Source organism: Polypterus senegalus, chromosome 12 (assembly GCF_016835505.1).
Source record: "Polypterus senegalus isolate Bchr_013 chromosome 12, ASM1683550v1, whole genome shotgun sequence".
Lineage (NCBI taxonomy): Eukaryota > Metazoa > Chordata > Cladistia > Polypteriformes > Polypteridae > Polypterus > Polypterus senegalus.
Genome location: NC_053165.1, coordinates 13315832 through 13340554, shown reverse-complemented (window position 1 = coordinate 13340554; position 24723 = coordinate 13315832). Strand labels below are relative to the sequence as shown.

The following is a 24723-nucleotide window of genomic DNA, read 5'->3' as shown; positions in this document are numbered from 1 at the left end:
TTCCCATGCTGTGGCGACCCCAACCATAAAATTATTTTTGTTGCTACTTCATAACTGTAATTTTGCTACTGTTATGAATCGTAATGTAAATATCTGATATGCAGGATGTATTTTCATTGTTACAAATTGAACAGATAGATGGATAGGATAGATAGGTACTTTATTCAAGGGGAAATTCACATAATCCAGCAGCAGTATACTGATACTAGTGCTGCTGCGTTGCAGTTAGGAGACTGTGGAAGATTGTGGGTTCGCTTCCCGGTTCCTCCATGTGTGGATAGCGCTTTGAGTACTGAGAAAAGTGCTATATAAATGTAATGAATTATTATTATTATTATAACTTTGAGTAATGTTATCATTTACTCCCCCGGGTGGAACTGAAGAGTCGCATAGTGTGGGGTCTCCTCAGTCTGTCAGTGGAGCAGGACGGTGACAAAAGTCTGTCACTGAAGCTGCTCCTCTGCCTGGAGATGATCCTGTTCAGTGGATGCAGTGGATTCTCCATGATTGACAGGAGTTTGCTTAGCGCCCGTTGCTCTGCCACAGATGTTAAACTGTCCAACTTTACTCCTACAATAGAGCCTGCCTTCTTAACAAGTTTGTCCAGGCATGAGGCGTCCTTCATCTTTATGCTGCCTCCCCAGCACACCATCGTGTAGAAGAGGGCAGATGTGGTAGAACATCTGCAGTATCTTATTGCCAACCTTCTAAGAAAGTATAGTCGGCTCTGACCTTTCTTACACAGAGCATCAGTATTGGCAGTCCAGTCCAATTTGTCATCCAGCTGCACTCCCAATTAAAGCGTAGTGATTAATAACAAATAAAATCTGTAATTATATATTGTGAAATATTCATTTCTAATTACAAATAAATGAAATTTTGTCTTTAAATGACTTACGTTTATTTGTTTTTCTTCATTGTGTATTGAACTGTATTGACCGTATTCATGTTGAATACTTATGTGAAAATGTGAAAAGCATGGCGTAGCATGGGTAACAGTCTTAATATAACAACAGTAAAACTACATTGCTACAAAATTGTTGCGACAGTATGCGTAAAAAGCCAACATCAGTGAAAAGGTTGAGGATGCTTCTTTCTCACCAGATCAGAAATTCTCGGGGCAGTCTTTGCAAGAGCACAATGAAGATCATCTTCTGCAACAAGTCTACTTCTGTATTTAGACTTGGTAACCAACAAGCTGGAAAACCCTGTTTCGCAAAGATATGTTGTTGCAAATGGAAGAAGAGGTGCATAAATCCCCAAAACGGGGTGACATTACGTAACGTCACGCCGTTGGATGTACAGTAATGTAAACAGTTAAAAATAAAGTTACGACAATTAAAACGTTTGAAATTATTCTGATTCAATTGTCTGCAACATCTATCCTCGAATGACAATTATAGTAAAAAATTAGTAACTACTAATGGAAAAAATTTGTACAATAACAAATTTTACACATTAGGATAGACAAAACACATATTTCCAATGGTCTTAGATGACCCCTGGCAAATCATCATTCGACCCCCAGGTTGAGAACCGTTGCTCTAGAGGCTCCCAGAAGCAGCACATGTACATTCTGTGCAGAATGCAAGGGAGAAGACTACAAAGAATAGAGAAAAATGAAGACATTGTGCGAGTTTTGTTATGTCAACACAGAAATTCTGACTGTGGCAATATACACTCCAGCCATTTCAGGTCACATGATACACATCTTGCTACCTCCATACCTGGCCTTTATCTTTGTTGTTCAGCAAAAGCTTCAGAATCTGGACTTGCAGCTCCTCCACAACTGAAAACAAGAGAAGCAGCAATGACTCAGATCTGTCTTCCAAAAAGGTGAAGGTGAACTAGAAAACATGACTTTACACACTATAAAACCTATTAACCCATTCAGATAAAAGTGCAGTCTAGTTGAAAGTGTTGAGAGATGTTTTCATAAATAAAGCAAAAACAAGGAACATTTTTGAAAAAAAAAATCACATCCTTTGGAAATGTAAAAAGTACAAACAAGATGAGAGTGGTAACTTTCTTTTTTCACATCAAGCACCCGCCATTCAGATTGGGTCTAAAGGAATGACTGACATCACCTTATGATACAAGAGATTTATCCAGTACTACTACGCTCCATTTATTTTTTTAATGCTCTTCTTGCTTGAAAGAGAAACTGCAACACTAAATATAAGAGAAAGAAGAAGTAGGAACAGTGGTGCCTGTTGCGAGTAGGTGAGTTTGTGTCTGTCCTCCTTCTCATCAAGTTCCTAATTGCATAAGACAATATTAATTCAAAGTAAATTACTGGGGAAAACCACCCTCAAGCAATAAAAGTACAGAAATAAATTGCTGATCTAACATCAGTAAAGTCCCAGCATGAATCAGGGAACTCGCATGAATGCCAAAGATTTGTTGAAGTGATGGAAGCAAGTATGGTTTTAATGCCTTTTCCTTGGTACTGAGTAAAAGATATCATAAGCCATTTTTAAGTCCAATGTTTTCCTAATTAATATATTAATTTCACTGAAGAAGAAAAAAAAATGCTTGTGGACCAAAAGCTTTGACCATACATCTTGATGACATTATTTCCCCCAGCTCAAGCAGAGCTGAACAATACAAACTGTGAGATGTGGCCGGCTTGTCATCCCGGCCAATACCCCCAGGCCGCCAGATGGAGCCCTCCCTGCAGTATGGAGGTGCCCCGAAGACCGGCAGGGAGTCATGGGACATGTAGTTTTTATACAAGACCCTGCTGGATACCACAGGGGCCACAAGAGGGAGCTGCAGGGAGGACCGAAGACTTATTTGTGCCCTTTAACCCGGAAGTTCGTCAAAGGAAGAGTGACTGGCTTCCGGGGTGAAGAAATTAACATTTTACCTGACCCGGAAGTGATACAGGATCACATTGATTGGGGATTGGGAACACTTCCGGGTCAGGGTATATAAAAGGACTGTGGAAGCTCCCAGACGGCGAGCTGAGCTGGGTGGAAGGGTGGCAACGCGTTTTGGAGTTGGAGGATTGTTTATTGATTGTGTATTTGTGATTGTTTATGAGTATAGTGGAGGAGAGGGTGCTTTGTGCAATGTGGCAATTTAATAAAGTCGAATCTTGGACAAGGGTTCAAGGGAGCGAGAGTGCCCCCTATCTGTCACAAAACATAGATGGAAATCTAATATGCACGGTTTTCAGTTTGAGTGATTACCCTTTTCTGGGAGAAGGAGTCTTAAATCATTGTAGGATGGAGACTCAATCCCCTGCCGCAAACTAAAGTCACTTATATATTATTGTTATTATTATTTATATATATTATTATATAGTAGCTTTTTAAGTCCATGCTGTAAAAAGAAATTGAAATACAGATTCGGCGGTTTCGTTTTGCGTGTGTGCTCACCCTCCTTGTCTATCAGCGGCTAAGCGAGTTTCTCTCTCGTTTGTCTTTCCTCAGTGGTTTCACTTTGGTGATGGAGTTGCTTTCTTTCAGGCTCATGCTGTAGCCTCACACTTCCTGGCCGAAGAGACAGACGCACACACTTCCACACGTAGACGTTTTATATATATGAGTGATTTTGCTACCTCAATGCACATGCCTACCTAACTCATTAATTTGAAAAACGCAACAATTACGAAGGTACTGAACTGTATGATCAATGCGGTGACCGGAAAGAAGCGCACAGGAAATATCCGCACAGTCATAAAAGCGCACGGGAAATAACCGCACACGGAAAAATGCGTACATGGGAAAAACTGCACGTGGATAAATGCGCACATGGTAAAATGCACGAACAGCAAAGGCGTATATGCAAAGAAGAAAAAAAAATGATATTATACATCGCAATAAACGAAATTGTATGATTGTTCACTAAATGTATTTAGAAGCTTGTATGTTTTAATTTGTTAGGAGTTTTCTTTAATCGTCCCTAACTTTCGAGCAAGGCAAGTTGACATTTTTTTTTTTTTTGAATAAGCGAGATGGAGTTTTCGACCAGTCGGAGAGGTATTGGTTACAAGGGATTTGAATATCTGCATTTTCACACAACAAATGGAATACATACTTGGAGGTGCCATGAGAATCGATCCACAACGTGCCATTCCTTAATGAAAACGAAGATCGGAGACATTGTACAAGAGCCAACCAGTGATTGTCATGACTCCTGTCCCCAGAAAGCAGAAGCAAACAAACATCGCCAGAAGTCGAATGCAACAAGCCATGGCAGCTATGAATGGTACTTCTCGCAATGTCATTGGAGACATCTTATCAGAAGTGAGCAATGATGCACTGGCTTATATTCCGAAGCAATCATCTCTTGCCAGAAGTCTTCGAAATCACTGAGCAGAGAAGTACTTGCCAAATCCATCGACGATCCATTTTGCAATTCCTGTGAAATACTCTGACTTAGTTTAGCTAATTTACAATAATACTGTTAATTAGGGTGTGTTAGTCATTTATATTATAATAAAAAACGTCTAGCAGTATAGGTGGCGTATATTTTATATTTGTAATAGTTATATATCGCTGCCGTGTGCTTTTTTCCACATGGGCACTTTACCACATGCATATTCTTCCATGTGCGTTATTTCCCGTGCGCTTTTTTCTGTGCGCTTCCTTCCGAGATTCAATAAATGCAAGTACCACCACTTACAAACTTCAGTTTATAATGAAAAACCACACAGGGTGACAGAAGTGAGAAAAATAAGTAATGTTTGCAGCATGAAACAGCATTCTAAAAAAAGAATGGCAAAAGAAGTAAAACAAATAATAAGAACCACAACAATTTATGTTGTATCTTCCACATAGCTAAGCTGGCAAATTTCTGTTGGTTACTTTTGAAGCAGTAATTTTACAAATACTTCCTTTAGCCTTACTGTTTGTAATGAAGAAGAAAAAAAAAAAACACACACTTGGAACCAAGCTCCTGGTGTTAGTGGAAAAGTAGGAAAAGGTCGTGCTATACGGAGCACTGCAATGTTATGGGTCTACTTTTCATCATCAGAACTGCCTAAAGGAAGTGGGAAGAATTATTGGTGGAAAACGCAAGCAAATAAAGCAAGGTAGCCTGTTTGAGTCAGATTAAAACCTAAAGCTTGGGTAAAGGTTTATCTTCTAGCAGAATAATGATCACAAACCCAAGGCCAAAGTACTTGCACAAGAACCAATGCACACATGAAACAGAAGACGGGTACATGAGTACAAAGTTAAAGTGTACTGCCTGTGAACACACAAAAATAGTAGGTTTTCAGTGGGCTTTTACAACATCTGTACATGAAAAATCACTGAAGGAGGAACCCCTGCAGACCTTAATGGGGAGAGGAAGGAAAGGGTGAGGATGTCTAGTGTGGCATAAAGATAAATGCACACATGTAACCACAAACACCAACCCTGTGGGACACACAGAGGGTAGCCAATGTTTCAAACAATACGCTCATCATACATCTAATATTCATAACCTAGGCTTGTTAAATTTTAGTCTGCAAACACAACAGTGCATGATCATACCTGCCTTTGCAATCACAATAACGGACACCAAAGACAAATCATTCACACGTAGTTTGGCAAGCCAGGGGAACATTGCGGGCACATTTACATTGCACTTCTATTGTCTAAAAATACAAAACACAGTGAAAGTACATATCAATTCAAACACAAACTGAATTAGAGGTCAAACTCTTATAAAAAAACAAGTGATCACAAGTAGACGACTAGAAGCCTAATAAAAGGATACATAGACATTTTCAATCAATCACGTCGCTTTTACATGATGGCAAATACCTAGTTGTGTTTAAACTCACCTTTTCTTTGAATAAAACCCACAATAACAAGTATATTAAATATTTATTTGGACTATACATAATGTGAAGAGGCAGCACAGTGGTGTAGTAGTAGTGCTGCGGCCTCGCAGTAAGGAGACTTGGGTTGGCATCCTGTGTCCACCTTGCGTGGAGTTTGCATGTTCTCTCTGTCTGCATGGGTTTCCTCTCATTGTCTAAATACATGAATGTTAAGTGAATTGGCCATGCTAAATTGGTCCTATTGTGTGTTTGGTATGTATGTGCGATTTTGTCCTGCAATAAACTGGCACCCAGTCCAGGGTTTGCTCCTGCCTTGCTCCCTATGCTAGCCCAGATTTGGCAACTGGATCATGATACACCAATTCATTGCCTACTCTGCTTAGTCCTGAAAGATCAGTCTTTCATGATAATGTCAGCAGACACAGAGGGCGATTTCTTTTATCTGGCTCAATACAGTATTTTTCCCTCATTTAGTGTTAAAGAATCAAGGTAGTGAAGACAAAGGCTTCTTCTCACCTTCAATTCTTTTCTTAAGGCGTTGGCAACCTCGCTCATATGCCCGACGCCTCATCCTCTCTTCTGCGCTCTCCTCCTTCGTCTCAGGTTCAACTTTCCCCTGTAAATGTAAAGCACAAAACAAACTCATTGTGGATGAAAGAGGAAAGGCAGCAGCCCCAAAATGACATACTGTATAACAAATCACTTCTGAAATGTTGATACAATTTCTATTTAGCTTCAAAAATGATTCCAGAGAAAGTATACAAGAGATGAGAGTAAGACTAGGCCAAATTAGGCCAACAAAGCATAGTCTTTCACATTTGCTGAACACTTCCAAAATATGGTGACGTCAAAAGCTGAAGGTCTCCATTTTGCTATTTACAGCCATACTACTTGTTAAAAAGTCTGTAATCCCCACAGTTGGGAAATAAATACATTGAAATTTACTCCTGACCAACTTCATCTTAAGTATGTTACAGGATCTTGAAAATTAATTTGAAAATTAGCTAACACACTTAAGTTCACATCTTTCGTAACAGTTCATATCCTGAAGCCCTGATTGTTTTGTTTTTTTTCTACCTTATTTTAGGATGTGTGTGTAACACGGAGGTCAAAATTACACACACAACCTTGCAGATGTGGCCTCACAAATGTTATGCGTAACTGCTTCATGATATTTACTCTACAAAGTGTGCTGCTTGACCCGATATTCTATGAACTTTTTTTCAATCATCTGCAGTCTGTTTTGAGGACAGTTATGAGTCCACTACGACTGTTAATTTCACCATGGCCAATTTAGCAATGCTAATCGACTTAACCTGCATGTCTCTGGACCGTGAAAGGAAACCAAAGCACCTGGAGGAAAGAAGCAGAGAACATACAAACCTTGATCATATTACATCCATTCTAGCTTCACTTCCCTGGTTACCAGTACAAGCTAGAGCTGATTTTAAAGTTCTTTTAACTTATGAAGGCCTTACAGAGACTTGCAACACCTTACTTAGCTGAGCTAATTACTGCATACACTCCAGGACGTTCTCTTTGTTCTCTCAATGCTGGTCCCCTGGTTATTCCAACAGTTAAGAAAAAAATCAGTTGGTCACAGACCATTTACCTACTGTGCACCTAGTCTTTGGAGTAGCTTTACATTATGTGTTAGAGAAGTTGATCATTTAAACCAAGACTAAAAACTTGCCTTTTACACCCTTCATTACAACCTACCTTAGAATTTAATTCGGTCAATTATGTTGAAACATTCTCTCAAATGCTTGCAGCTGCTAGAATCCTAACTAGGAAAAGAAAATCTGAGCACATCACCCCAGTTTTGATGTCACTACACTGGTTACCTGTGTCATTCAGAATTGACTTTAAAATACTGCTGATGATTTACAAACCCTTAAATAATCTCGCTCCATCTTATATATTGGAGTGTCTGATATCTTATATTCCAAATCGTAACCTTAGATCTTCAAATGAGTGTCTGCTTAGAATTCCAAGAGCTAAACTTAAAAGAAGTGATGAGGTGGGCGGCCTTCTGCTGTTATGCACCTAAGATCTGGAATAGCCTGCCAAAAGGAATTCACCAGGCTAATACAGTGGAGCACTTTAAAAAACTGCTGGAAACTCATTACTGTAACATGACTTTCTCATAACTTCATTTTAGTTTAATCCTTTTTAATTATCATTACTATTCATGGTGGCTCTAAAATCCATACTAACCCCTACTCTCTCTTCTGTTCTCTTCCCGGTTTTCTGTGGTGGCGACCTGCACCACCTCCACCTAATCAAAGCACCATAATGTTCCTGCATTGATGGAATGAAGGCCAGAAGTCCATGTGACCGTCATCATCAAGTTCTTCCATGAGAACCCTGAACACAATGAGGACTGATTGTGAGGTCATTGATGTGAGGTAGAATGCCTAGAGGGGGCTGGTAAGGTGGTCTCGTGGCCTCGGTACCCCTGCAGATTTTATTTTTTTTCTCCAGCCGTCTGGAGTTTTTTTTTTTTTTTCTGTCCCCCCCTGGCCATTGGACCTTACTTTTATTCTATGTTAATGAGTTTTTTCTTATTTTAATTCTTACTTTGTCTTTTTTCTCTTTCTTCATCATGTAGAGCACTGTGAGCTACATTAATTGTATGAAAATGTGCTACATAATTAAATGTCGTTGTTATTAGTTGTTAACATCTCTTAACATGGTGTTTTCATGTCAAATTGCATTATTTTTACTTGCTTATTGCATATTTTGCCCCATGTTTCATTTGTACAATGTATTGGGACCATCCTTAATGGTGACTTTTCCCTTTAAATAAAGTTGATCGAGTGATTGTCCAAATTTATAGTGATTTTGTGAATTGTAATGTATCTGCTAATTTACCCATCTTAGTGTGAGTTACAAATTCATAGTAAGTTATTAGATTGCACACATTCTCAAAACAGCTTAATTCAATTAATTCTGGGTATCCCAGCAGCACTGGGAGAAAGGCAGGAATGAGCCCTGGATATTTCAGCAGTCAATCACAGGGCCCACTAGTGCAAACCCTCATTGCTGTTTGAATCCCTGTTCTGCTGCAGTTTGATGATTAGCCTCAGACAAAAAGGGTACCCAATCAAAAGCTTTTTGAAAGTCGAGGTAAATAATACAATATATTTCTCTATGATGAAATACTTTTGTTGCTTCCCTATAACACTTTAGCATATTAAAGCATAATCTAAAAACCCCAGGCGACACATATCTACAAGCACTCAGCTACTCAATAACGGTTTCCAATAATCTGTTAGCCTACAACACACGTTAAAGGTACACAGCCTATGATTCAGTCCTCTTTTATAAAACATGAGAAAACATTGTAGCATTCATTAAATCAGATGTGTCAATCGCGATTGACTGGTAGATCGTGTTGCATTCAAAAAAAAATTTTTTTAAACGTTAGTCTATCATATATCCTCCCTATGGCATTTGCCACTTGATTGACATACTGGGCGGCCAGTCTGAGATCTCTTTTCCTCTAACACATTGGTCATCCTGCACGTACAATCAAATGCGCAAGCTTACTGCAAAACTCCAGCTGTGATCTAGTTAGTCTTCCAATTTATATCGACTAAAGATGGGATTTAAAAAAAAAATTTTGTTTGGGGAGGGTATGGGCTGGATGTGGAATTGGAAGAGGATTTTTTTTCTCTCAATGTCACAATAGGAGTGCGTTTGTCTGATCTGTCAATCTATCATTGCTATTCCAAAGAAGGAAAATGGGGAAAGGTACTTTTCGAACTGTTCATAAAAACTACGAAACGGACGTCCTTCCGAAAAGTGACCCGAGAAAGAAAAAGGAGAGGGAACTAAAATCGCAGTATATATAGCATTTTTAATGTAGGTAGATCATTTCGACCTGGTCATTTAAAAAGTAGCTAGCAAGCCGAAAACGTGTGGGCACCCCTGCATTAAATACATTTTTTTGTTGGAATACAATCATTTTTAAAAACTTAACATAAAGGCATTGTTTGTATAATCAGTCTTTTTTACTAACTTATTAGGCCTCTTACATTTGAACTGAACTTTCAGAGGTGCCTTTAAGCTTATGCCCCAATTTTCCCACTTGAATGATCTCTATACTCATTAATGTAGCAGGTTCATTAAGATGTCTTCTGCTAGATAAGCAAACTTCAGGGTCTGAAGGAATGAATGATTTAAACAGAAAAGTATTAGGAAAACAGACACTAGGCCAAACCCGCACTTACCTTACTCGTTCAATCCTGAATGGATCACATCCTTAAGATTTTGACTTCCCCCTCATCTACCAATCAAATCTAATGCACTTCCATGCCGTGGCAGCAGAATTCTCTAGCTCCCAAAACAACTGCACTCATCTAAGTTGCTATGAATAAAGAGCCTTTAAAGTGAAAGGCAAAAGGTCTGAAATGTATTTTCTTCAGTCAAAGTTCAACTAGACATTCAAACGTTTAATGCAAGCCCAAGATAACAGTTGGTTGAATGTTACTACTGATGCCTGCCAATACATTTGTAAACCTTAGAGGACTAACCCATACACACAGTTTTAGTTGGTTTTGCTAGTGCTTAGGTGGCTGTTATCTTGTCCTGTATTCTTGTCTTCTTTTTCATAAAGCGGTTTTTACAAGTCACAGAATAGAATGAACAGAAACTGTATGACAAAAATAAAATATTAAAAAAACAAGTCAGAGAACCGGTCACTAATCACCTCTTTGTCAAAGCGGCTAGGCCACCAGGTGGTTGGAATGAGCTCCTCTAGACCAGCCTCCTTCACCCGCAAGGGGGTTTTGATGTAGAAAAACACCACAGACCTAAGCACATCAAATGTTCCAGAGGTTAAGGAATTGCAACAACAATGCACAATAAAACAATCTCCTAACTGTGTAGGCATGGCCCAATACAAATTGTCAAGAAGGATATAGGACATGGCTCAAGAGGTATTTCCGTGATTTCTCATGCTTGAGGATTGCTGCTGTCAAACGCAAGAAATGAATCTAAAATTAAAAAAAAAAATTATGATTTTTATTTTGTTTAACTATAACATGTTTAAGAGCATACAAAAGAAAGCAAGCTAAATGGTAGCAAGTGGTGCAAGGCAGGATTGATTGTATGTTAGACAGGGCGCTAGTTCCCTGCAGGCACATTTAAACCAGAACAATTTAGAATGTCACTTTACCAGGTCCCATGTTTTGCACAGCAAGAAGAAACATAAGCTGCCTGGAAGATTATGCCAACTCCACAAAGAGGGCATGTCTTCAGCAAGAAGTGCACAATAAATCTTTGAATGAATAAATTTGAAATTAATAAAAATACTAGAATGACTGTAGTTAATGACAAATGATTCCATCCATGAGCAGAGGTGGGGAAAACGAGGAATAGAGCCTGCTAATGGCTGAGAAACATTTTGTTTAACAACACATAAGTAACCTAAAAAAACAACAGGTATAAAATGCAGCTTAAAACTGTACCTGAAACCCAAGGTCAGGAATTATGGGAGAGAATCTGTAAGCCCTCAGCAGAGACATCATAAGTTGCTTCAAACATTCATGCACCTCATAATCCTAAAACAAAACACAATTCAACGTCACTTTCTTTCTTTCTTTCTTTATGTCGGCAAATCTTTCTTTTGCATGCTAAATGCATGATAAGTTGGTACATACTGCAGGTCGTGACAAGAATGTTTCAAGTCACCTTATTTTTCTATGAAGTGGTGAAATGTATACATCTCAAAACACATCTTTCAAACTCCAAATTTCCGGAGTCAGGAACTACTGTCAGAAATGTTAAAACACTTACTTTTAGGATAGAAAGTAGATCATTCAGTCCATCAAGCTCATTTGGTTAACTAATAGCCGAGATGCTGAGGTGATTCTGTCCTTAGTAAGATCTGAGCTGTCCACTACTACCTAAAATATGTCAGAAAACTAACCTCCATCAAGAGCCACATCATGTCCAAAATTTGCTGAATGAGGGGATGCTCTTCCACAGAGCCACCTCCTTCCAGAATGCTGAGCAAATATTTCATGAGGACATCCTCCACTAAGTACACTTTACACTGTGAAGACAAAGGACACAAGGATGATACAATGTTAATTTCACTGTTAGCTCTGCTAAGATCCAGAAGCATCAGGTTAGGTGAAAAGAAAAAAAGGAAAAAAATAAATAAATAAATCAGTAGATGTCTGCACCCACCAAATAGCAGTAGACACACTCTCCATGTAAATGGTCAAACAATCTAAGTCTTGCACTGAACCAAAAAAGAAAATGTTCTTGATTGAAAAGAAGACAAAAGAACTACAGTCTCCGACACTCACCATGAGAGGGGCAAAATGGTTAAAGATGTGTGCCAGTGTCACCAACACTGTTGGCTCACCCTGAAGTTGCCACACGGCAATATCCTTCTCCACTATTCTTCCTTCCTGAAAAGAAGACCGAGTAAAGTATGTTACATAAATGACAACTTCATTACAGAAATGGTTAATATAGTTGCCAGGTATGGGAATGTTGCCTTATAGTGGAAACTGCTACATCCTTACTGAAAAACCGATTCAAAGTAGCAACTGCAATAAACTCAAATACACTTTCTAATTCCAAACCACTACTAAAGTCCTTCTTTCCGATTATGAAAAACATTCATTCCATCAGTAAGTCTTCTCTTTGTATCCAGGACTGTGACGGTTTTCTTGTGATCCTGAAGATAAAATCCAGCCCCAGCATTTTTGATGTCATTACTCATGTATTTCACTGTGTCAGTATACTGTATTGTAATGGACACCACACAGTTTTCTATGCATCATCTTGATCTCTCCCTTCCACAACAACAACATTTATTTAGATAGTATGTTTTCATACAAATGATGTAGTTCAAAGATGAAGAAGATGAAGAAAGAAAAAAGAAAAATATAATAAGATTAGGCAATGCTAAGTAACAAAGAAAAAAAAAAACAGAGTGCTGAAGAAAAAAAAAAACAAAATCTGCAGGGGTTCCAAGACAGCAAGAAGTTCACTGGTATCTTGATCTTTTCTCATAGGTTGGACTTTCCATCTCAAAATATACAGTTAGGTCCATAAATATTTGGACAGAGACAACTTTTTCCTAATTTTGGTTCTGTACATTACCACAATGAATTTTAAATGAAACAACTCCGATGCAGTTGAAGTGCAGACTTTCAGCTTTAATTCAGTGGGTTGAACAAAACGATTGCATAAAAATGTGAGGCAAAAAGCATTTTTTTTAACACAATCCCTTCATTTCAGGGGCTCAAAAGTAATTGGACAAATTAAATTACTGGAAATAAAATGTTCATTTCTAATACTTGGTTGAAAACCCTTTGTTGGCAATGACAGTCTGAAGTATTGAACTCGTGGACGTCACCAGATGCTGGGTTTCCTCCTTTTTAATGCTCTGCCAGGCCTTTACTCTCAGTTGCTGTTTGTTTGTGGGCCTTTCTGGCCGAAGTTTCGTCTTTAACAAGTGAAATGCACGCTCAATTGGGTTAAGATCAGGTGACTGACTTGGCCATTCAAGAATTTTCCACTTCTTTGCTTTAATAAACTCCTGGGTTGCTTTGGCTGTATGTTTTAGGTCATTGTCCATCTGTATCATGAAACGCCCGCCGCCCAATCAATTTGACTGCATTTAGTTGGATTTGAGCAGACAGTATGTCTCTGAACACCTCAGAATTCATTTGGCTGCTTCTGTCCTGTGTCACATCATCAATAAACACTAGTGTCCCAGTGCCACTGGCAGCCATGCACGCCCAAGCCATCACACTGCCTGACTCCACCGTGTTTTACAGATGATGTGCTATGCTTTGGATAATGAGCTGTTCCACACCTTCTCCATACTTTTTCTTGCCATCATGCTGGTAGAGGTTGATCTTGGTTTCATCTGTCCAAAGAATGTTTTTCCAGAACTGTGCTGGCTTTTTTAGATGTTCTTTAGCAAAGTCCAATCTAGCCTTTCTATTCTTGAGGCTTATGAGTGGCTTGCACCTTGCAGGGCACCCTCTGGATTTACTTTCATGCAGTCTTCTCTTTATGGTAGACTTGGATATCGATCACCACCCCTGGAGAGTGTTGTTCACTTGGCTGGCTGTTGTGAAGGGGTTTCTCTTTACCATGGAAATGATTCTGTGATCATCCACCACTGTTGTCTTCCATGGATGTCCAGGACTTTTTGCGTTGCCGAGTTCACCAGTGCTTGCTTTCTTTCTCAGGATGTACCAAACTGTAGATTTTGCCACTTGTAATATTGTAGCAATTTCTCGGATGGGTTTTTTCTGTTTTCGCAGCTTAAGGATGGCTTCTTTCACCTGCATGGAGAGCTCCTTTGACCGCATGTTGTCTGTTCACAGCAAAATCTTCCACATGCAAGCACCACACCTCAAATCAACTCCAGGCCTTTTATCTGCTTAATTGATAAGACATAACGACGGACTTGAACACACCTGCCCATGAAATAGCCTTGGAGTCATTTGTCCAATTACTTTTGAGCCCCTGAAATGAAGGGATTGTGGTAAAAATACTTTAGTTGCCTCACATTTTTATGCAATTGTTTTGCTCACCCCACTGAATTAAAGCTGAAAGTCTGCACTTCAACTGCATCGGAGTTGTTTCATTTAAAATTCATTGTGGTGATGTACAGAACCAAAATTAGAAAAAAGTTTGTCACTGTCCAAATATTTATGAACCTAACTGTATACTTAAACACACGTCTCACTCTCTCCTGACTTCTAAATATTACTTGTCAGGTTCTGTTAGTTTAACATTATTGTACCAGCCGCAGGTTCAAGACTTAATGTTACACTAACAATCAAATAAAAAACAGACCCTTACTTGTTTTCTCTTTGTTAACCTTTCTAGCATGTACAGTACAATATGTAACAAGACACAGCTTTTCCTAGTCTGGCCAGATGCAGCAAACAATACATAGAAAGATAATGTGGATATGAACTATACTCCTTAGTGACAGCATACTTTATGTCAAATGATCTGGGAGCATTCCCATAATTCATCCAATAGGCTCTCTGAGAAAAGACTGTGACCTCTGGTCAAGTAACTGTAAAATGCCCATGCCTTTACCTGAGAGTCAATCTGGGTGGACAGCACATTTTTAAAGTATCCCAGTAGTTTTTGTGCCTTCATCAGATCAACAGTAGGTGGGTCCTGCATAGGGTGATATTCCTGTACTGGATAGGTGAAATGTTGTTAAGGGAAAAATGAAACAATGCTGGATTTCAGAACAAACAAACAGTGCACACACCATGGGAGTGATACTATAGGCATAAGATCGTCCACAGAATTGAGTTTGAAGACTGCACTTGTCTCTCTAATATATAAAAAAAATCCTGGGATGAAATGTGACTTTTTTTAGAGAGATACTTTCAAGTCCTGCGAGACAAGAGATTTAACCACACCCCGGGCCAGAAATAAAAGACAAAGAGTAGATGACAAAGTAGAACATTGTAAAGAGGTTCAAAAACGTTAACGCGATACACATGCAGAGCAGGAATGGTGGCAATCCTTCTATATAAAAGCGGTCGGGTGTCCTTCCGTCCCGTGAGTGCTACGCAGGTGCGGAGTTTCACACACGCCCCGTCCATTTTGCAATGCACGATGGGATTTGTAGTTTCGTTTTTCCAGGTAAAAGATAATTTTCTACTATAGACTGTGTGATATCTTCTTCTTCTTCTTTCTTACTATATAAAAGCGGTCGGGATTGTCCTTCTGTCCCGTGAGTGGAAAGCGTAGCGGTATTCTGCTTATCACAGACTTACTACTTGCAGCTTGCGGATGCAAGCGACATGATGTGAGCAGAGTTCTGGTGCTCCCATCGTTCCCTTGCTTTTGTGCGCAATGCGCTGGAAAAAGACAAAATTATGTCTCTGGAAATAATTAATGTTGATGGAGTACAAATGCCTCACCGCGTAGTAAATATCAGGGGGGTTCAAAAGGGTGACCTCAATGTAGAAAAAAAGTTGAAATTTCATCACAAAAATAACACAAACTACGAGTATTAAAGTAATATCGCTCAAATGCAATATAACCAAATTAATGAGTTTGTATAAAATATCAAATTGATCTACATATTGAATTGCCTTAAGAAGTGGTCGCCTTAAAAGGCGGGTCAGCCTAGTGAAAGTACTAAAATTCGAAAGCCTCAAAAAAAAAAATAATAGTAAAGATTACATTAGCGCAAACAAACAGAAGTAATTATTCGGTGAAATAATGGAACAGCAAAAAGAGATGAAATACTGTATATTGTTTGGATTTAAAAAGTCAGAGACTTGTAGATCGCCTAATTCGTGTTGCCATCAGGGAAAAGTAGTGTTTCTTCCCAATGAAGAGGAGAAGAATCCACGAGAATTAAAAGCTTTGTTGTTTGGTGAAAGTGAAATCCGCATACGTGAGTGGCAGAGACATAAAGAGGCTGGTGCATAGCACAGGCCGGGGGGTTGGCGAGTTAGGTGAAGCCCCCTAATTTTAAAAAAAAAAAAAAAAATATCCAAAATTGCCAACCTCTTGAAGTAAAGGAAAGAAATACTCTACGCATTGACTTTTCCAAAGTTCTGCATACTTTACCCAAGAACAACAGGAAATATGCCCACTTCACACTTTTATTTGAACTGAGGTCAGGTTAATGACGTTCAGCCGACATCACCAGGGAAGCACTCCGCTTGCAGCATTCAGCAACAGTCTCTGCACAGCTGACTTAAAGGAGCTTCTCTTCTATTAGCACATACTGCAAGATCGCTTCTGAGCCAGATGTTGCAGGTTCACAACTGACAACTGTCAACTCACCACAATGCTTCATGGTGCAAGTCCACAGCAGTTCACTTGTCGATGATGATGGGACTTGCACTGCGGACGAGTGGAGTGTAATGGCGGTGCTGTGCAGAATAGATAGGAGCTGCAAGAGCGAGAGAGAAATCAGCTGATGTCACAAGGAACTGCAATGCTCATGATGTTCAAATATGGTCTCTGTGCTGGTGACTTCAGAGCCAGACGTCACAAGCTTGCTGCTGGCCACCATTAGTTACCACAGTGTAAATCTGTAGACTGAGATGCTTCATGGTGCAAGTCCACAGCAAATCACTTGTTGACAAGGAAGGTACTGGCACTGTAGACAAGAGGAGTGTACTGCTGTGGCTGTGTAGAAAAGGTTGGGAAGTGGCCGAGAGATCAGCTGATGTCATCAGGAAGCACTCTGTTCACAGTGTTCAAAAACAGCCTGCGCATGGCTGACTGAAAGGAGTTCTCTTATTATGTCACACCTTTAGGAGACCACTTCTCAGCCAGATGTTGCAGATTCACACCTGGCCACCAGCAGATACCACAGTGTGAATCGTTAAACTTAAGATGATTTGTGTTGTGAATCTTTTCTGGCTCTTTTCAAAATAAGATTTGAAGTCCCACCAAATTAAAGAAAACGTGATGCGACATAGGGTGTATCATTTCATAATTGTCTCCAGTGATAAGAGATAGCATAGCCAAATATGCTACACACTCTCTTTGTAGAAGAAGCAAGGTAATATAGGCATGGAGGGTAAACAGATTCTCTGTTCCTTTGGCACCATAGAAAAATATGCTCCTCTGTGCCACTGTTATTTTATAAGTCACTGAATACTTGACTCCCTGAAATGCTGAATGAAAATAATAGAATACGACCAGTTGGCTAACTTTGTAACTTCCTGTAAATTACTTAAATGTATTTTCTGTGTATTGATTTAGATAAAGGCATGTGCTGGATGATAAAAATGATAAACCACCAAATGATCATAACAACACAATACTCAATATATTACATTATTCAATGTGTGAAAAACATAAAAATGCACAGTGCCTCAGTACGTAATAGAAGCATCTGGCACATCTGTGTGTTATATGTCTGACCATTCAATAACAAATATTATAGCAGAGAATTTTTATTCTTCCTCCTCTTCCTGTCCTTATTTAAGTCCTGCTACAATATTAGAATACAACTGTTTACATACAGTTTACATACAGTACATTTCTTAAAATTTGACTACAGGCAAGTAAATGATTTTTTCAGTAAGTCTGAAGTATAAAATTGTACCAGTAACTCTGTCTAATACTTTGGCCACTACACCACACCACTATACCTGTTAAAAGAGAAGAAAACTTTATTATATAAAGGATATCGAAGAGGGCGGCTACCAAAATTAAATGCTACAGACTCCTTGAATGAAAGACTGATTGCCGGAAAGTAGGCCACACCAGGCCCCATCTTGATGTTACTGAAAGCTGTGCCCAGACACTGGCCGTTCCTGCAAAAGGAGGAAGAAGAAGAAAAAAAAAAAAAAAGAAGCAGTTACTCCCTCACTTCACAGTCCTTACCCAGGGGTTATAATATATGTAAGCTTATGGTAAAAATGATCAAATGGTTCTGTGTTATAAGCTGTAGCTACAATCGTCTGTCTTTCAAATTTTCCGTGGTGAAAAATGCCAGGCCAAGCCTCTCAAGAAAGTTTGAAGTTATAGTAGTTGTTCACTAAAGCTGTTACATTTTCAAAGATGGAAGCACATTTTGTTTAAGTCTGGATGCATCATTGCTCACATGTGGTGTTTAGATGAGAATCACACCACAAATCATCCCAGGTCATGCATTTTGTTTGCACTGTTGCCAGTGCCCAGCTGCAAATCTGCAATGTCTAAATTACAAAGATTCTCAGAAGAATGCTCAGGCACACTGGGGCTGCCTGTAACCACAAAAGTGAAGTACATCCTAGTGGCAAAAACTGAGCTCTCTCTCTCTCTCTCTCACTCAGCACCCACCATTCTATGCAGCACCAGCATTACACTCCACCTATCCACAGTCCAAATCCTGCCAACTACACCAAGTGTTTTGTCTTGGAATCACACTAAGATGCAGTCCAGGTCACACATTTTACACTATGGTAGCGGCCAGTGGCCAGCCACAAACCCACAACATTTGGATTACAAAAGCCTATACAGTGTCTGTTTCTTCACAGTGAGAGAAATAAAAGAAATCCGATGTCGATGTGTGACTCTACACTACAGATGAAGTGCTTCCTGGTGACATCAAGTGGTCACTCAGTACTACAGGGTGGGCCATTTATATGGATACACCTTAATAAAATGGGAATGGTTGGTGATATTAACTTCCTGTTTGTGGCACATTAGTATATGTGAGGGGGAAAACTTTTCAAGATGGGTGGTGACCATGGTGGCCATTTGAAGTCGGCCATTTTGGATCCAACTTTTGTTTTTTCAATAGGAAGAGGGTCATGTGACACATCAAACTTATTGGGAATTTCACAAGAAAAACAATGGTGTGCTTGGTTTTAACGTAACTTTATTCTTTCATGAGTTATTTACAAGTTTCTCTTTGTTTACAGCCATTGACATGTCGCAGAGGTTAACACGTGAGGAGCGGATAGAAATTGTGTTGATGTCTGGTGAACGCAGTAACCGGGTCATTGCAGCAGATTTCAATGCAAGGAACCCTACGAGACCACCCATCTCCCATGCTACAGTTAGCAAACTGCTTGCTAAGTTTCGTGAAACTGGTTCAGTGTTGGATTTGCCAAAATGTGGACGCATGAAAACTGTCACTAATGAAGAAACATCAGTGGCTGTCCTAGCTTCATTCAGCAAGAGCCCACAGCGTAGCACTCGCCGCATGTCACTGGAGAGTGGCATTAGTCGAACATCCCTTCGGCGGATATTAGCTACTCACAAATGGCACCCTTACAAACTCCAGCTACTGCAGCATCTCAACGAGGATGACCCAGATCGGCGCGCTGAATTTGCAGAATGGGCAAAACAAAAATTGGAACAGGACCCTCAGTTTACAGAAGATTTTGTTCAGTGATGAGGCAAACTTTTATGTGAATGGTGAAGTTAACAAACAAAACCACCGCTATTGGTCTGACACTAACCCACATTGGATAGATCCCTCCAAGACTGTTGGAACAAAAAATTGATGGTATGGTGTGGTATATGGGGTACAAAGATAGTGGGGCCATTCTTCATCAATGGAAACCTCAAGGCTACTGGATATGCAAATTGCTACATGATGATGTGTTTCCCTCTTTATGCACTGAAGCTGGCACGTTCCCTGAGTTTTTCCAGCAAGATGGTGCACCACCACATTATGGGTGTCAGGTCCGAGCATTCCTAGATGAACAGTTTCCTGGAAAGTGGATTGGTCGTGGGCCAGTTGAATGGCCCCAAGGTCTCCCGATCTGACCCCCTTAGACTTTTATCTTTGGGATCATCTGAAGGCAATTGTCTATGCTGTGAAGATACGAGATGTGCAGCACCTGAAACTACGGATACTGGAAGCCTGTGCTAGCATTTCTCCTGTGGTGTTGCTATCAGTGTGTGAAGAGTGGGAGAAGAGGGTTGCATTGACAATCCAACACAATGGGCAGCACATTGAACACATTTTATAAGTGGTCAGAAACTTGTAAATAACTCATGAAAGAATAAAGTTACGTTAAAACCAAGCACACCATTGTTTTTCTTGTGAAATTCCCAATAAGTTTGATGTGTCACATGACCCTCTTCCTATTGAAAAAACAAAAGTTGGATCCAAAATGGCCGACTTCAAAATGGCCACCATGGTCACCACCCATCTTGAAAAGTTTCCCCCCTCACATATACTAATGTGCCACAAACAGGAAGTTAATATCACCAACCATTCCCATTTTATTAAGGTGTATCCATATAAATGGCTCACCCTGGTATATGGAAGTGATGAGGGCACTTACTCTGTCAATGGAAACATTCTTCTCTCATGGCCATGCCAAGAATTTAAAGAGTATTATCCATCCATCCATCCATTATCCAACCCGTTATATCCTAACACAGAGTCACAGGGGTCTGCTGGAGCCAATCCCAGCCAACACAGGGCACAAGGCAGGAAACAAACCCTGGGCAGGACGCCAGCCCACCGCAATTAAAGAGGAATAATTATCATAAAAAGATTTCAAAGGAGCACTTCCTCAAGAGTTGATCCAGGATGTATTAACATCACATTAAAAAACAGTTCCATGAAATGAAATACATTTTTTTAACAAAACTTAAGGAAGTAATCCCTGCCTACCCCTCTCATATATCCATTACCACTGGTCTTCTCTAAAACAGGTAATGCAGTGATGTCTATGTGGAGGGTTGAGTTGCCCATTTCACAATTACAAAATACCACAGTTCTTGCTCTCAGTTCCTCTTGTTCCTTTTTGTTTTCTGTTCCGGGAAATGTATCTCCCTTTCAATAATGTTCCCTATTACCTGTCAGAACAACCACCAGAATTACTTGGAGGAGGAGATCTCCAAATACAACTGTTTGTCTTTTTCTCTTGGAATAGCACTTGGAAGAAATGTCTCTACTCTACGCTGGCAAATACTTGTGAGTTGGGCATCCCTTACCAATGAAATAAAGGCTACATTTTTTTCTTTTCACCAACGTGCTAATTCTAAAAAAGGTTATTTGTTACCACTCTCTGAATTCTTCAAACTTACTCTCAGGTTAAAGGTTACTCAATTTTGAATGTACTGGTTTACTTACAAGTAAAATGAAATATTGCCTTCATCCAGGTCTATTAAACAGCTCACAATGTCTCCAGCTGCCCAGGACTGTTGGAAACAAAACAATAATATGTAACAAGGAAAAAAACCAAAGAAGTTCTAATTCCTATGCTTAGTGTTTGAATATAAGAGATAACGGTAGCATCTCTGGCACGGTTAGGAACTCTGTAATTATCAGGAACTTCAAGGAGAAGTGCAGCTCGTCTACTTCATGTTGAGACATTTTTGGATATGTTGGGTATCTAAAGAAGACTGGTGCTCACTAATGATGTAAACAGCAAAGCCCACTGGAAGAAAACTATAGGGCCACCCCAGGGCATATTGGGAGGCATATACTGCTCTGGAAACACATGATGGAAGCTTTGTGTGACTTAGATGAACAGATTACCTAACAAGCAGTAGAGAAACTGGCACAGTAAATGCCCATAGCCTCATTAAAAAAAAGTCTCTGTGTTACCATTTTCTATAATTCGGGCATTAAGGTTTGCTTGAAGTATCGCAACTATGGGATTAAAAAAAAAAAAAAAAAGAAATACTGCATATACAATATTAAACGCCATGCAACACAGATAACTAAAACAGGAATGGTATATTTACTCCAGTAATACCAAAAATAAAGAGGCAGGGCGGACACCCAATATGGAAGCTGAAGGAAATTGTAAAAAGATAATGCACAATCGAAACCTAAAGATGTCTGAGAACGCATTAAAGAAAATAATTTGATAAACTAAAATAAAGGTCATTAAGCCAATGAAAAATAAATAATAAAAATGAGCCATATTTACATATTTCATAATTTTTCTGATTGAAAAAAAAAAAAAAACGCAGCCAGCCTTACATATTAGCCAGTTTGCTTACTCTTCTGTCTTTGAATGAAACAAAGTATGCAAACTGCCAACCAGACTTGAAAGAGAAAGTTTGGTATTTTTAAAGGGAATTATACACAATTACTGCATGCAGTCATTGGCTCCAGAAAATGGCTTTGTTATGTGAAGCTGTACTAAGCAATGTGACAAATTAAAAGTGCATCTCTCATTTCCATTATTAGTCAACCACACTTTATTCATTAAAACACAATAACAGCATGCACCATAACAAGGTACTCTACCTAAACTCATTCTCATAACATATAATAATTGTGCTAAATGTCAATATGGGAGCTTCAAGATGATGTGTTTTTAAACTCCACCCATCTAGGGAGTTTTTCCTTAATTTTAATTCTTGAGTTACGCCACTAAGCTAATCACAGAGATTGTGTAATCTTTATCGAGATGACGTGTGTCACATCTGTTGCTCTTTGTTTAAACTACTGCATAAACCGACTATGCACACTCTTCAGTGGACATGAAATGCAAGCAGCAGAAAACTAAAAGATGTGCACAAACAATATGGGAGTGGTGCACAAAATGCGGGAGGAAAGCAGAAATGGAGCACTGAATGCTAAAGAAATCAGTAAGGTAACTTCCAAATAGTCACTCCAGTTATGCAGCAAATTAGGCTCCAGCACCTTGCAACTCTAAATCGAATATGCAGGTTTTGAAAAGAAACAGCAGATACATACATTTGCATTGTTTCAAACACAAGGACGCAAAATTAGGGTTCTTTAGGGTTATCGTCCAAAAAGAAGATTTCATGTAAACCTTTATGCAACATCTGTTCTTACCTTGCCATAGTTGGTAGTGGTAACATTCCACTTTCGTACTCTGTTTCCATCATAAGCATAAGAATCCGGCGTGTCTCCTACTCCCTCCTAGGAAACAGGAAAAGCGTAAACAAAGAAAAGAAAATAAATACAAAGAAAATAGATTTCTCTATTATGTACATTATTATTATGTATTATGTATATTATGTACGGAAGCCGAGAGAGGACGTACAATATCGTTATTTTTTTTTAATTGTTTCCACAAGATAACGGAATAATTTTATCAAAATCTCGATAATACAAAAGATCTTGTTTTCTCGAAATTATGAAATAATTGTATCTAACATTTAATGTTTAGCTTATTGAAGCCACGTCCTGTTTGAAATGGCAGAAGAGCAGAACTGTTTTGATCAGCGCGTCACATTTTTGTTCAATCAAGGGCTGACGTAGGCTGAAATATGTTTATGTCTTAGTTTAGAAAATAATAACGTTAGTGTCCGTCAGTGGTTAGCAAGGCTTCAGCTGTATAGGCGGCGCAATCTAAGGGAGCCTGATGCTGGGAGTATAGGTTGAGTTTCGTTTTTTTGAGATCGCAATAAAATTATTCCATTATATCGAGAAAACAAAGTTTGTTTTCACGAGATCTCAATAAAATGAGTCGGTTATCTCGTTGAAACAATTAAAAAAAATAACGATATTGCACGTCCTCTTTCGGCTTCCGTAATTATGCCTTATTCATCTGTCCATTAATTAACACATCATCTACAACACTATTAAAGAATTTTTTGACTGGCCTCCCCAAAATGGATCTGTAACTTCTAGATGACACTTTGCATCGTCATGGATGTTAATTTCAACTGCTTAACAATTAGCACGCTGAACCTTTAGCTTTACCGACACTGTTTTGTTTCCATTATTGAACTGTAAGATTCGTCGCACCTGCACACCACCACCATAAGGACCCCCAATACAACAAAAGAATGTATGCAAGATCACCCAATTTTATCATGTGTTCTGATATAACAATAAAATAAAAGAACACACAAAGAGCACAAATAAGTATAAAAATGTGGCCCTCCAAAATGTTATTTAGAAATATGCATAAAAACAGAGTCTGGTTTATTACACAGACTCATTAGAAAGGTGCTTTTTCACAAAGGTATGAGGCAAGTAAGAAAGCTTCAGACCTCCTGATTAAACCTGCAGTTCAAAGTGCACCATCCAATTTGCATCAGACCCTGAGAGGAGATGAGAACTTCATAGATCCATTTTCCTACAAAAAAAAAAAAAAAAAAAAAAAATTTGTGAGAAAAATACAACTTCAGTCAGTTAAATGATTGAGTGAACAGCCAGAACTAATGGGCTGTAGTTGCAAAATCTGCAACTTTCAGGACTAAAGATGTTCAACCAACTGAAGGCCAATATTGACACTTCGGTTCAGTTTACCTTAAGATATTAATCACAAAGCACAAATTTTAAAAGATTTCACAAAGTTTTCAGTTGGCAGATTTCAGTTTAAAAGACCATGCATGGAAAAAGCATGCTATGCAATATTAGATTAAAGGAAGCTGAGCTACAAGGAAAATTTACCTTTAAACACACAGGTAGTTGCTCTGATTGAGCTGAAATTACTGTGTCCAATGACCTGAATGAAACACAAACAAAAAAAAAACCACATTTCCACAGATTATAACTCTAAATTCTAAGGACAATTTAAGAT

General features: G+C 39.0%; 1 protein-coding gene across 1 annotated transcript in view; it reads right to left on the bottom strand.

The window, feature by feature from the left end:
- Nucleotides 1-24723, bottom strand: part of LOC120541440 (E3 ubiquitin-protein ligase RNF123) — a 131403-nt gene that overhangs the window by 93293 nt on the left and 13387 nt on the right. The window contains exons 6-18 of the mRNA XM_039773063.1: nucleotides 24594-24648; nucleotides 24191-24276; nucleotides 23025-23111; nucleotides 21342-21409; nucleotides 17950-18075; nucleotides 14870-14984; nucleotides 12100-12204; nucleotides 11715-11840; nucleotides 11254-11346; nucleotides 10706-10779; nucleotides 10494-10611; nucleotides 6296-6395; nucleotides 1728-1789 (exon numbers count right to left, since the gene is read on the bottom strand). Of these exons, the coding sequence (XP_039628997.1) occupies nucleotides 1728-1789; nucleotides 6296-6395; nucleotides 10494-10611; nucleotides 10706-10779; nucleotides 11254-11346; nucleotides 11715-11840; nucleotides 12100-12204; nucleotides 14870-14984; nucleotides 17950-18075; nucleotides 21342-21409; nucleotides 23025-23111; nucleotides 24191-24276; nucleotides 24594-24648 (1215 nt within the window). The remainder of the gene's footprint in view (nucleotides 1-1727; nucleotides 1790-6295; nucleotides 6396-10493; nucleotides 10612-10705; nucleotides 10780-11253; nucleotides 11347-11714; nucleotides 11841-12099; nucleotides 12205-14869; nucleotides 14985-17949; nucleotides 18076-21341; nucleotides 21410-23024; nucleotides 23112-24190; nucleotides 24277-24593; nucleotides 24649-24723) is intronic.